At 39.1% G+C, this 15,112-nt stretch overlaps 1 protein-coding gene across 8 annotated transcripts in view; it reads right to left on the minus strand.

Annotated features, from left to right (window-relative positions):
• The window catches only part of AGK (acylglycerol kinase), a 95,646-nt gene extending 82,043 nt beyond the window's left edge, over positions 1–13,603 (minus strand). The window contains exons 1-3 of one of the 8 annotated variants that reach the window (XM_037836004.1): positions 13,583–13,601; positions 10,980–11,059; positions 10,239–10,359 (exon numbers count right to left, since the gene is read on the minus strand). In XM_037836004.1, the coding sequence (XP_037691932.1) occupies positions 10,239–10,339 (101 nt within the window). In that variant the 5' untranslated portion in view covers positions 10,340–10,359; positions 10,980–11,059; positions 13,583–13,601. The other 7 variants (XM_037836002.1, XM_037836005.1, XM_037836008.1 and 4 more) reach the window with 7 other exon arrangements.
• Between the last annotated feature and the right edge of the window lie 1,509 nt (positions 13,604–15,112).

The following is a 15,112-nucleotide window of genomic DNA, read 5'->3' on the forward strand; positions in this document are numbered from 1 at the left end:
AAATAGGTAAGAGACCATGGCAAGTAAACTGCTGACATGATGAACTGAACAATCTGGAACATAATCTCCCCTAGGTAATGCAGAAAGCTTGGTAAGTGCAGTTGAAGAGGAATGAGCAATAGTTAAATTCTCTTTACTTTCAGCAAACAGGGTCATTTCCTCCTCTTCAATTGCTCTTACCAAGTCCTGAGAGCAGTCCCTGCTGCTCCTGTCAACTACTGCAACCTGCTGTGGGGGAAATCATGCAGAGGGAAAAAACCCCCACATATTTTGTCTTTGAAATCTGGAGGAAGGAAGAAAAGAGAAGAGGAAAGAACTCCCAGTGGAGACAGAATCTTGTAAATACAGTGGTGATTTAATAAAGCTGGAAATAAATATTACCTGGCATCAAAACACAAATCAAAGGCAGCAACAAAAAGCAGTACAGAGAAAAATTAATTGAATAAGCAATTTCCCCTAAATCTGTTACAGAAAATCTCTTTCCTTAAAAATAAATTACAGTTTGCTCTATTAAACTAATATTGTTCCCGACTCCCAGGGGTGTAAATCTCCCTGGCAACGCAGAATATGACTCCCAGGGATGAATGTGGACCTGACATCATGGGATTGAGAATATCTTCTTGACCAAAAGGGGGATGCAAAATGAGACGAACTAGTTTCAGTGGCTGAGAGATTTCAAATGGAGTCGAGAGGTCACTCTGGTGGACATTCTTATGCACTATATAGATAACACGTCTTAGGTTTTAATGGATTGGAATAGCTAGAAGTAAATACCTGAAACTACCAAACTCCAACCCAGTAGTCTGGACTCCTGAAGACGATTATATAATAATGTAGATTACAAGGGGTGACAGTGTGATTGTGAAAACCTTGCGGATCACACTCCCTTTACCTAGTGTATGGATGGATGAGTAGAAAAATGGGGATAAAAACTAAATGACAAACAGGGTGGGATGGGGGGGATGGTTTGGGTGTTCTTTTTTTACTTTTATTTTTTATTCTTATTCTGATTCTTTCTGATGTAAGGAAAATGTTCAGAAATAGATTGTAGTGATGAATGCATAACTATATGATCGTACTGTGAACAGTTGATTGTATACCATGGATGATTATATGGTATGTCAATATATTTCAATAAAACTGAATATAAAAAAAAAACAAACTAATATTGTTACTAAAAATCTTAAAATCAACATCAAAATACAGTCACTTATTGATTATTGTCATGTGGATCCTTTATCAAGAGACACTATTTTCCCTATTACAGGGAGGAAAAAATTAAATGCATATAGTAAAACAATTTGTTTGCTTTGTAAAATGAGAAATGTAAAATATTATGTTCACTAGCCTGAAAATTCAAAAACAAGGAACATAAAACTCTGTAAGTATAAAGTAATAATTATGTACTTATCTCCTGGAACACCTCACGGTAATTAAAAAGGAATGAGCTAATGATAAATTCAACAACATGGATAAATCTCAATGTCATTATGCTGAGAGAAAGAAGCCTGACAGGAAAGAGTACATACTGTATGATTTTACTGATAACAAAGTTGTAAAACAGAAAAAAACTAGGATGGGGAAAAAAATGAGAATAATGGTTGCCTCAGCTGAGGGTAGGGCCTGGGGATTGACTGTGAAGGGACCTAAGGAAACTTGAAATGATGGTCATGTTCTATATCTTGCTAGGGATTGGGGTTATGCAGATGTGTATGCACTAACAAAACTCAGCAAATGCACAGTTAAGATTTGCATATTTCACTGTATGTAAACTTTATACGAAAGGAAAAAAACACTGTGAAACAAATACTGAATTCTAATTACTGATATGCATGTTCAAATATCTAAGTAGAAGTACACTGATGTATACAATTTACTTTGAAATACATCGAAAATAAGATTAAAAGAGGGATGGACAGATGGACAGATATGTGATAAAGCAAATACAGTAAAACCCAGAATCTAATAAAATCTAGAATCAGCTTTGCTATATGTTTGAAAATTTTCATAATCAAGTGTTTGAAAAACAATGTACTCAAAAGACAACCAACAGAAATGAATCAAATGAAATAAGCTTCAGTGGCAGAGACATTCCAAAGGGAGCCGAGAGGTCACTCTGGTGGGCACTCTTACACACAATTTAGACAACCCTTTTTAGGTTCTAAAGAATTGGGGTAGCTGGTGGTAGATACCTGAAACTATCAAACTACAACCCAGGACCCATGAATCTCGAAGACAATTGTATAAAAATGTAGCTTATGAGGGGTGACAATGGGATTGGGAAAGCCATAAGGACCACACACCCCTTTGTCTAGTTTATGGATGGATGAGTAGAAAAATAGGGGAAGGAAACAAACAAACAAACAGACAGAAAAAGGGACCCAGTGTTCTTTTTTACTTTAATTGCTCCTTTTCCCTTTAATTATTATTCTTGTTATTTTTGTGTATGTGCTAATGAAGGTGTCAGGGATTGATTTAGGTGAAGAATGTACAACTATGTAATAGTACTGTGAACAATCGAATGTACGATTTGTTTTGTATGACTGTGTGGTATGTGAATATCTCTCAATAAAATGAAGATTTGAAAAAAAAAAAGACAACCAACAGAGTGGGAGAAAATATTTGGAAACAATATATCTGATAAGAGTTTAAAATTGAGAATATATAAAGAAATACAACCCAACAAAAAGACAAACAATCCAATTTAAAAAGGACTGAATAGAAATTTCTCCAAAGAAGATGCACAAATGGCCAACAAGCGTATGCAAAGATGCCCAGCACCATTAGCCATTAGGGAAACGCAAATCAAAACCACCCTGAGATACCACCTCACACCTAACAGAATGGCTATTATTTTAAAAAAATAATAATAATAACAAGTGCTGGTGAGAATGCAAAGAAATAGGAACCCTTAAGAACTATTGGTAGGAATGTAAAATGGTGCATCCACTGAGGAAAACACTTCGGCAGTTCCTCAAAAAGTTAAGCACAGAATTACTATATGACCTAGCAATCCCACTTCTGGGTGTATATACAAAAGAACTGAAAACAGGGATTTGGACAGATATTTGTACACAAATGTTCATAACAGCATTATTCACAATAGCCAAAAGGGAGAAGCAACCCAAATGCTTCAGTGGATGAATGGATAAACAAAATGTGGAACATACATACAATGGAATATTACTCAGCTGTAAAAAGTAATGAACTTCTAAAACATGTTACTATATGGATGAACCTGGAAGACATCATGTTGAGTGAAATAAGTCAGACACATAGGACATATATTTATGATTCCACTTACCTGAAACAGCTAGAATATGTAAATCCATAGAAACAGAAAGTAGAGTACAGGTTGGGGGCCTGGTAATGGAGAGTTAATGCATAATGGGTGTAGGGTTTCTGTTTGGGGTAATGGGAAAGTTCTGGTAATGTATGGTGGTGAGGGTAGTACAAAATTGTAAATGTAATTAATGCCACTGAATTGTATGCTTGAAGTGGTTGAGATGGGAAGGTTTATGTTGTATATATGTTTCCACAATTAAAAAAGGAAAAACAACTGAAAAGACAGTAACACTCAAACGTGATACATGTTCCTGGACTGGATCTAATAATAGAGGAGTAAAAGCCCAAAGGACATTACTGAGACATATGAAAAACTTGGAATACAGACTGTAAGCTTTATACCAATATTAAAGTTCTTGAACTTGATAACTGTACTTAAAATGAATATCCTTATATAAGTGAATATCCTGTTCTTAGGAAATGTACAAGGAAGTATTATGTATTCAAGAAGCATAATGGATGTATCAACCTACTCTCACACATTTAGAAAATAGATAGACTAATAGATTAACGGCTAGATAGAATGATACAGCAAATGTGGCAAAATATAATTGGTGGATCCAGGTATGGGAAGGTATGATGGAGCTCTCTTTATGGGTTTCGTATTATATTTGCAACTGTCCTATAAGTCTAAAATTATTTTAAAATAAACAGTTAAACAAAAAAATAATATACCCATCTATATATTACAAGCACGTAAGGGTGCTAAAAAAGGAAAAAAACAGTAAAAGGCAGAGAAAGAACAATGAGTAAAAGGCAGAAAAAGAGCACAGAAGTCAGACAAAAATGTTAAAGATCGAGACAGAACAACTACAAGAGAGCATAGACAACCAAGAATGATCAGGAAGTGGGAGGCTCAGGTTCTGAAATGAATGTCTTGATTACTGGGCAATGCATCCAGTTTTCACCTTTAATCTATAACAAATGCTAATAAATGTGTATTGTCTACTTTTTGGGGGAGGTGTTACTCCACCTCAGCAGTTAGAAATGCAATAGGAACATAACAGAACAGTTCTATTAAAGTTACATGAAAGGCATTTAAAAGGTAATATATATATATAACATTTAAACATGTTTATACATATATTACAGAACATATGTGTTGAAATAAACATTGACCTTCAAAGTTGTCACCGCAAAGAAAATACATGGGATTTGGAACATGATTAACCTAGTCCAAATCCCAATTCCACCAGATCCTCAGGCAAGTTACTTAATTTCTCTGAGACTGTTTCCTTATCTATTATATTACTTTCTCACAAGCCTGTTTTTTTGAGGATTATACGAGACCATATATATATGGAAACAACTAACCCAGCACCAAGTACAAAGTAATTATTTAATACATGTTGGTTTTTCTTTCCTCTTATTCTAATAATTCTGCCATTACTAAGCATAGTCTTGAGACACATTTTTTGAAGTTGTTGCCAAGTGAAGAAGGGAAAAAATGTTCCAGGTGAAAGGAAGAACACATGCAAAGGCAGAGTGAGGAACAACCAAGATACAGACAGGATTCTGAGTCTTTTATGCCATGCCAAAGAATTGGGTCTTTATCCTCTAGGCACTGGAGAGCCATTTAAAGGTTTTCATAGGAAGAGTGACATCATCAGAGTGAATATTCTGATGGACGATTGCACTGTACAACTCCAGGGACACTATTTGCACAGAATATGTGTCAAGAGACACAAGATCTGGGCTAGAAAAGTATTATGGTTCTAAAATCTATACATCATATCAGAAAATGCCACTGCAGTTGTGGTCAACTAAGAAATGTGCAGAATGAGAATGGAACCCCAGGGAGCCCCAACATTTAAGGAACAAGCAGAGCAAGACAACTTCCTAAATGTAACTTTTTAGGCTTTTTTAGGCTATAGTCAAAGAGAATTAAATGTGGCAGATATGTCAAGTAAGATAATGCTTGTAAAGTATCCCATTTAATTTGACAATTAAGAGGCCATTAGTGACCTTGTCAAGAGCAGGTTCAATCAAATGGTGGGCTACAAACCAAATTTTACTAAGCTTATTCTAAAATGAAACTAGAGTCTGCAAGTATGAATTTTGCTTTCAAAAACAGTGTGAATGGAAGAGGAAAGATGATAGTAAATAAATGCGAATATGCAGTTGAGTGAAGACATGTTTAAGGCAGGCAAGACTTTGATGCATGGCAGGGAAAGCAGCAGAACAGTTTAAGAATGCAAGTGAGGAAAGGGATAACCAATGAGAGGGCAAAAGAATGAGACACAGATTAAAGTTGGAGAGATTAGCTTTGGGCAGGAGGGAGGCAACCTCATCCACTAAGAAAGAAAGAACATAAATATTATGTTGGGGTAACTGCCCAAAGTCCTTTATTTTCTCTTTGAAAATGGGAGCTAAGGTTATCTGCTAAGAATAAGGATGGTAAAGGTGGAGCAGAGAACTGATAAATTCATAAATATTTCAAATAACTTTTGTGGCAAATGGAAGAGGAACCTAACTAGGGATTTAGTGTATAATTTTCGTCAGCAGGAGTCAACAGCCTGGGTTAGTGAATTCAGAAGTGGCCAGTAAATAGGGTTCAGATTTTGCCCTGTGAGTACTCATACCTTCATTCTCTTGTTTCTTCCTTCCTCCAAAAACAAAACACGTGTCAAGTTCTTACTATGTTCTGGAACTTGGGGAAACAACATTGAACAAGACAAACAGAGCCCTTGACATTAAAGACTTATGATATAAAAAAAAGAACAAAAAATTACAATAGCAACAACTACTGTACAGGAGAAGTTCATAGTACTGTGGAGAAAATGCAGGAAGATTGTCTAATCCAGACTGGAGAGGACAGGGAAGACCTTCATGAAGAAATAACATTTGAGACCTGAAGAAACGTTAGTTGGCCAGGTAAGAAGACTGTGTCAGGAGGGAATGACATATGCAAAGACCTCCAAAGAACCCTGAAAAAGAAAGAATATGTCACTTTGGAAGACCTGAAAGTTCCATATGTTAAAGTATAGTGAGGCAAGGCTAGACAAGTCGAGAACTGGTAAGAATTTTGGACTTGAGTTTTAAAAGCAATAGAAAGTCAATACTCAGACTGGCACTTAAAAAAGATCACTCTGGCAACTGTGTACAAAAAAGATCAGAGAGGGGCAAAAGCAGACATAAGGAGACCAGTTAGGAGGCTATTAATAAGAATCCAGGCAAGAGACAATGATAGTATAGACCAAGGTAGTGACAGTGAGGACAGACAAAAGAAAGTGAACAACTTAAGAGATAGGTAAGACACAAAATCACTTAGAATATAAAACCTGGATATGGGGAATGAAGATGAAGGGAGGATAATGTTTAAATTTCTAGCTTGGGAAATTGGGTGAATGCTAAGTGGTACCAATTACTGAGAAGGAGCAGGTTTGGCAGCAAAGCTTTTCATTTTATTTTTAGTCTGCTGAATCTGAGGCACCTGTGAAGCATTCAAGTAGACAAGGTAAGCAGTTGAATTATATATAGGTCTGGAGCGGAGAAGATGTCTTTAGGGAGACATAAACCTGGGTCTGTCAACACACAGCTGGTAACTGAAGCCAATGTGAGTGGCTGAGATCACATAAGGAGAGGGCATAGAGTGGGAAGACAGCCATGCCGGTGTGAATGTATTATGGCCCCCAAAACGCCATTATCTTTGATGAAATCTTGTGTGAGCAGAGGTATTAGTGTTGATTAGATTGTAATTCTTTGATTGAGTGTTTCCATGGAGATGCAACCCACCCAATTATAGGTGATAACTCTGATTAGATAATTTCCATGGAGGTGTGGCCCTGCCCATTTAGCTCGGGCCTTGTTTAGTTTACTAGAGCACTTTATAAGCTGACAGAAGGAGCAAGCTTGCTACAGCCAAGAGGGACACTCTGAAGAACACACAGGAGCTGCGAGAGGAGCTTCAGCTTACAGAGACATTTTGGAGACGGCCTTTGAAAGCAGACTTCCGGAGAAGCTAAGAGAGAACAAATGCCCCAAGAGCAACTAAGAGTTACATTTTTGAGGAGCCGCAGTCCAGAGAAGAACATCCTGGGAGAAAGCCATTTTGAAACCAGAACTCTGGAACAGACACCAGCCACGTGCCTTTCCAGCTAACAGAGGTTTTCAGGACACCATTGGCCATCCTTCAGTGAAGGTACCCCCTTACCTTGGACACTTCATGGCCTTAAGACTGTAACTTCATAACTAAATAAACCCCCTTTATAAAAGCCAATCCATTTCTGGTATTTTGCTTAACGGCAGCATTAGCAAACTGGAACAATGGCTTAGAGCAGAATCTATTGAAATACTCCTCTAATGTCTGAATAGAAGAGACCAATAAAAGATAAGGAAGGCAAAGTAACAGCTAAACATATAGAAGGAAAAGCAGGAATTTAGGAGTCAGAAGCCAAGGAAAGAAAGTGCTTCAAAGAGACTCAACTGTGTCTAAAGCTTGAGTGGTCAAGGAGAATGAAGAATAAAACTGGTGAGAATAATGCTAATGCAGATTGGATAGGATATGGCATGACTGGGGCAGGGTTGGGGAAGCAGAGACAACCTTTTCAAAAAGTTTAGCTGTGAAAAGGAAGAGGAAAAGAGAGATTAAAAAGGCCAAGTAGGACATGTGAAAAATGGAGTTGAGTATGTGACGCGTTGGATCAAGACTCTGATAAGAAGAAAGTGAAGAAGGAGGGTCAAGTGATAGAAAGGGAAGAAAATAGTGGGGGCAAGAGACAAGAAGTCTTAATAACATTCAAGATCAAGAATAAGAGAATAAGAAAGCTGGAATAATAAAAGGTCGTAGTTTGAATTGGGATACCAAAGTTCCTTATTTCAGAAGTAGAAGTAAGTGATGAGACAGTTCAGCATTCAACCAATGAGAGTGGGTGGATCAAAAGAAGGTAGAGTAGTGGTGAAAGTCCCTGGAATAGATGAAGACAAGGAATGGAAAGATAGGGTGCTGGATATGTCATCCATGTGGACACTGAGGGAACTGACAGAAATAACAAAACTTTGAGAGAAAAGGACATTGATCAGCTAGGCACTAAAGACTAAGCCTAATGTAGCCAAGATCCAAAAAAGGTGGAAAATTTATGGTATTTCAATATAGCCAGATAGTCTGAGCTTCAAAGGAGAAGAGATTTTTATAAAGAACAGAAAAATAATAATGGTTTGGAATAGGTACTGGGGAGCTAGGAGAATGCCAACCTCACCTCACAGCCCATTAGAAAAGGCAGGGAAGCTTCTATCCAAGAAGGCTTCAGGATAAGATGTTCTCAGGGAAAGAATTAGGTTGTGTAAAAGAAAGAATGTAAGGACTGGTCTGTGAAAAGGTTAGGAATATAGAGATTTAAAAAAAAAAAAGCTAAGTAGTACCAAAGCATCCAGGAGAAAAGTTTGAGAAAAAGAACAGTAGGACAAAGCAGCATGGAATGTCAAGGGTGAAGTGAGGTCAGAATTAGGTATCCATAATCCTACCAGACTTCTGGTTAAAGCTGTTTCAAATGAAGCCATCCAAGCGCTCAGTTAGCGATGGAGACCAGATGACCCCAATGGGCCTTTTTTTAATTTCTCAAGAGTATACTGGCAAGAAATTATTATGGTACTTCTGAAGACATCCTGAACTGGAGACAAGGTTAATTCCTCAAATCTTCATCCAGTGGTAGAAACAGCAGTAATACTTAATGAGTGGGAGATTACACCTGACTGAGATAGCCCATCGCCTAGATTGGGTACTCCTGCAAAGAAAATTTTTAGTTTCTACCTAGGCAGGAAGTATAAGGAGCCTTACCTTGAAGGCTCAAGTCTAGTCAGAAAAGGGAGAAGCCAAACATCATATGCCTCATATTCAATTTATTAAAACATTACTCTGCCCTTTTTAAATATATTATAAATTTTAAGTTTCTAAGGTCTGCTCATTTCTTTAGATGCTAGCCAATGAAATGCGAGTGCTTAGCCTTGAAAATACTTAATAATGAAAAAGATCTGTGTTCCCTTACAGCTGCAGAAAAGCTGACATCATTCTGCATCATAAATTTATTTCTAACAGTGATGAACTGAGAACATTCACAAAAGTATCAATATGAATTTTCTTTCCAATGTGGATATTTACATTAAAAGCATCACAGCTCTGTTTTCTATTTAACAAAGTAGTCATTTGAGACACCTGAATTTCAGAGTGTTGCTATGTACTTAAGATGCGGCCCTTAATCCCCCAAAGAGCTGTAATTTGATTGGCTCCCTTAATGATTAGTATCATTTTTATACAAAATCTTCTCTGTTCATTTAAACAGAGGAGTCAAACCAGAAGGAGAACCTCTGGCATTTTCTTCTCCCTCCATGCCTAAACACTAATAAAACCCAAGTCTCTGATGAATTCCATATTCAAACAAAAGGTTGAAAATCTTCGTTTCATTAAATTAACTAGGCTAATAGGAGAGATGAAGAAAGTTGCAGGGGCTAGGAGGAAGCAGATTCAGTAAGTGTACAGCAGGGGAGTGATGGCAGATCAAAGGATTTAGTAAGAAACTGAAGTCATAAAATCCCAAGGGGACACATGAGTTTCAATCTCTCTCAACTGCTAACTTAAGAAGTGACTTTTCTCTCTCTGGGATGGACATCCATTTCTTCAACTATAAATAAAATGGAGAAAAGGAGCTTCCTTTCCAATCTCATTACTATAATTTATATCCACTGAAGTATGAGCATTAACAGCTCCATATGGTTTCAAGTATACAGAACTGGCTACAAGATTTTTGGTTTTGGTTTTCTTAATAACATGTACTGTTCTTTTACATCACAATGTTTTATAGATACAAACACAGCTGAATGAGATTTTAACCTCAGCCCTTTTAGGCTGTTTTGTTGCTGGGGATGAAGGTGGGGTCAAGGGGCTGTCAGATCTTTACCAGTGTTTTCCATACAGCCAATGACCTCCCCACGTCAGCAGGCAGATCCCAGCTGTAGTTTTCTTCCAATGATTTTGAAGTGTTTTAAAGAACACAGTCATCTTCTCCTAAGGATTTGCTGCTAAATAAAGCCAGAGAAAGAAAAAATAAAACATAATTATCTAAGGTAATCATATAGTATTCCTATTACTCCTTCCATTCTTTCATCTTCTCTGTATTCTTTCCTTCCCTAACTCCTTTTCTTTCTTACCACTTCTCCTTGGCCTCTTCTCATCTTCTTTCTTGTCTCATCATGGTCATCTTGTTACCCATCCACCCACCTTCCTTCCTCCTTCTTTTCCTTCCCTCCTCCTTTCTTCCCTCCTCTCTTACTGCCTTCTTTCTACTTAAAACATTTTCCTTTTCTTTTCCAGTCACTTTTTCCTCATCATATTATGAGGAAGGGAGGCAGAGGGATGACAGGAATTACAGCAGCCATCTTCTGTTTTTCCTTTCTTCTTACAGTCTCACTATACCACTGTTAAGAATATGTTTGTCCATTATATAAAGGGCCCAATACCAAATATAGTAATGTAAAGGTCTTATTCAAAACTAGAAGAAAACACTAGGCCCCAATAGGAAAATGAGCAGGGTACATGCACAGAAAACTCACAGAAGAGGAAATGCACATGGCTATGTAAAAATGTTCAACTTCCAGAGTACTCAAAGGCATGCAAGTTACAATGAACTATCACTACTCACCTATAAAAATAACTCTTTTCTTAAATGATCATATCCACTGATGAAAAGATAAAATGAGATAGACACATCACACACTCCTCCTGTAAGGAATGTAATTTAGCATAAAATTTCTAAAAAGCGATGTGACAATATATATCCTCATCTTGTTTATTTTCTTCATGGTACCTAACATTTGATGAATCCTGTATTTTTTTTTTTTGCTGATTTGTTAATTAGCTTACCCCCTGGAATGTAAACTCCATGAAAATAAGGACTTTGTTGTGGTCACTGTTTTATCACCAGGGCCTAAAATAAGACCTGACACATAATAGGCATTCAATAAGTATCTGTTGAATGAATAAGCCGCATAGCCAATAAATGTCACTAAAAATTTTTACTGTTGTGGAAAATACTCAAAATAATATGTTAAGTGAAATTAGAAGGACCAAAAAGTCATAAAAAATTAGCATTATCCCAATTATGTTCAAACATGAACACAAATGGGAAAAGTATCATATAAATAGACAAAAATTTTAAAGCAATTCCCTCTTAGCTGTGGAATGATGGCTGATTTTTATTTTATTTTTAAAATTGCAGCACAGTTTCTAAATTTTCTAAAATAAATTTCTAAACTAAATTATTTTCTAAACAGATAATAGTTAAGCGAAAAAATTTTAAGTCTGTGTGAGTGTAAATTGGCCAAAAAGAAAAAGCTGCTTTCACAGAAGATTCTAATTTTATCAGATGTGCCAAGGAGGCCAGTGCCAGGAAGCTTACCCTCTTATGAATCCAGTACACAGTCCAGGATGGTGCATAAAGGATTCCAAAGGCACATCTGAGTCTTGAGATTCTGATTTACTCTGGAATAGGGCTTAGTCATCCTCATGTTTAACAAGTACTCTCATGATTTTATAAATCAACAAGCAGAGCACCACACTTTGAGAAGCACTGCTTTACAGATAAAGGATGGGGGTCGGGTGGGGTGGGAATCAGGAAACACCTTGAATCAGTACTAAAGAAATTACATTGAAGATGAACCCTTCCACCACCACCACCACCCCCCCAAAAAAAAACTTCGAAGCGATTTAAGCAAGTGAGTGATATGATGATATTCAGACAACAGAATGATCACAACACAGAATGGAAAACGGACTGAAGGCAGCTGAGATTAAAAGCTAAAGAGAGACATGAAGAAGTTATTACCACAATCTCTAAGCGCAAGAATGAAGGAAGAGTCAAGGCAGACAGAGAGGATGGATTTGGGATTTCTTTAGAAAACAGAATTTGACAGCACTTGGTGATCAGAGAGGAGGAAAGAAACCAGGTTTTGTGCTTGGGCAACTCGTTGGATAGCAATTGCAATCATTCAGATTTGGAATGTAAGTTTGTGAAATACAGTGTGTACAGTTTAGGAGATCTCAAGTTTGAGATACCTGTGGGGGCAGCCAAGTGGAAATGCCCAGGGGATGAGTGAATTTAGTCGTTTGAAATTGTCTGGGTGAAGATACAGATTTGGGTCTCATAGGTGTAAAGGAGGTCAACATTTGAGTGCAGATAAAGTGAGGGTAGAGAGTGAGAAGAACGCCAAGAGTTACAGAACAATTTAAGAGTCAATAAAAGTCTGCTTAATGATCATACCTGACCCAGTGGAACTCCCTTTTTCTCATATGAATGACTCGTTTTATAAAAAACAAAGTGGAAACATGAAGGCTACCTAGCATTAGTTCAAGAGTCCTCACTTACTGGTGGTGAGAATCTGGGTACGTCATTTAACCTCAACCTCTGTTTCCTAACTAGTTAAATGAAGATAACACCACCTGCTGTGATTACCGAGTTTGGCCATCAAGATCAAATGTTCTACAGTTGTGAATGTACTTTGTAAATTTTTCTGTGAGCACATAAGTTTTCATCATAAAATCAGCTAACAATGTGCATTCCTTCTAAATAACAATTCTAAATGCCCGATCTCAATAAAAGTCTAAATTTTTATATGTTCAATTTAACATCTCTCATTGGAAAAGCAGTTCATTTTCTCAAAGAACTCCCAAATTCTAATTGTATTCAATCCCCCTATAAACTTTCTCAAAGAAATAGGTGCATATTTTCTCACTTCACTGTGAACCCCGCAAGGACAGATTCTGTCTATCCGTCTCTGTCTAGCTCGAGAACCAACCAAAGAACCTAGAATGAATAAACCAATCAACCCATCAATGGATCAGATACTATTCGCCCCATCTTACAAAAAAAGGGGGAGGGGGAGTGGTCACACAAGTTAAGAGGCAGGTCCGGGACTCAAACCCAGGACACCTGATTCCAGCAGCGAGAACGCACCATCAGCGCGTAGCCCTTCCCCCGCCTTGCTCCTTCTCCCCGGCCTCGCCCGCCCAGCCCTCCCTGCTTTCCTGCAGCCGCGCCGCAGCCAGTATCCGCGGCCCCCGTTTTCCAAGGCTTGGGTCCCGATGCCAGGGACCCTTCGACCCGGGTCCTGGCGACTACCTGCGGAGCCCGGTTCCTGCGGCTCCGCCCCACATCCCGGAACCCTCCGCTCGCTTTTCATCCGAGCGCCCAAAGCTCAATTCCCCGCCGTGACGCGGTCGCAACTCACCACGGCCTGTCCCGCTCACCTCCTTGACTTTCCTGTGTCCTCTCTCAAAATTCCCCGCTTGGTTCACGGGAAACCGCTGCCGCCGCCCTCGGGTTCCGCCGCGAGGCTGCGCGCGCTGCCCGGGCCAAGGGCTGGAGCAAGATCCCGGAAATGACGCGACAGGCAGAGTGGGTTTGGCAGGGGCTACCCTGGCGCTGGTGCTCCAGGACAGCCGCCTTGGGGCTGCATTCATGTTTCATTCATTCATTCATTCATCCATCCATCCATCCATCCATCCATCCATCCATTCACTCAATATTTTACTGAAAGCCTACGATGTCAAACACCGTTTAAAGACTTGTAACTAAATGTAAAAATAGATAAACTAAATAAACAAGGTAATTTCAGATGGTGATAAGCACTGTGAAGAAAATGAAACAGTTGAGATAAAGGGAGTGGGATGGGGAGAACTATTTTAAATTAGTCAAAGTGAGAACTCTTCTGAGTAAGCGGCAACTTATCTTAGACCTGAATGGCAAGAGGGAGCAGTTCAAGCAAAGATAAGATCAAGAGGAAGAGAGAGATTCTGATGTCGGGAGGCGACAACAGTCAGTGCAAAAGCCCTAAAGCCTGAGACAATTTGGCATATTAGAGGCCAGACAGGGTGAAGCAGAGAGCTGAGGAGTGAATGTAGTGAGCAAGCTGGAGAGCCATGATGGTGAAGAGTTTGGACTTTACACCAAATGGGAGGGGAAGACTTTGAGGGGATTTAGTCAGGGAAATGACATGACATGGTTTACATTTTAAACACCTCACTGACCACAGTGTAGTTAATGGATTCTTGAGAGCAAGAGTGATGAAACACGGAGTGAGGCGGGGCAAGATGGCAGCATAGAGAGGAGTGGAAGCTAAGTAGTCCCCCTGGAACAACTACAAAAAACCAGAAACAACTAGTAAATAATCCAGAATAACTGCGGGGGGACAAATGAGACCATCCACTCATCATACACCAACCTAATTGAGAGGAATGCCCGAGAACACAGCATAAAATCTGTAAGTAAAACCTGCGGAACCAAGTCGTGAGACCCCCTCCCCCATAGCCCAAGCTGCAAAGCCTCATGGTGCCAGAGAGAAGCTCTCTCCCAGCAAGCGAATATAGCTCAGCTGAACTCCAACTGGGGTTTTAAGTAGCCAGTGTGAACTGCTCACTACAGGTACGCATCCCCAAAAAACAGACAGAGGCTTTGGGTGACGACTGACCTTGGAGAGCCGGAGGGTCGCCTTGGACTGGGTCTAAAGGGGACTATCTGTTTCTTTTTCGGCTCAGTGGAGAAAGCCCCAGTCATATTCAGTTTCCAGGGCTGTGACTTGGGGAAGGGTGGAGACAGCACAAGCAGAGAGTGAGACCATTGAAATGCTAATGACCTCCACCTGAGGGGTCTGCCTTCTCTAGGAGGAAAGGGGTGGGGCCCTTTCCATTCAGAACCAGACCCCAGAGCCTAGGGGAACACGGCCATACCTCCTCACACCAGTCAAGAATTATAGGCTTACAGGCATGACCTGCTGGGCA

Source organism: Choloepus didactylus, chromosome 5, assembly GCF_015220235.1.
Source record: "Choloepus didactylus isolate mChoDid1 chromosome 5, mChoDid1.pri, whole genome shotgun sequence".
NCBI lineage: Eukaryota > Metazoa > Chordata > Mammalia > Pilosa > Megalonychidae > Choloepus > Choloepus didactylus.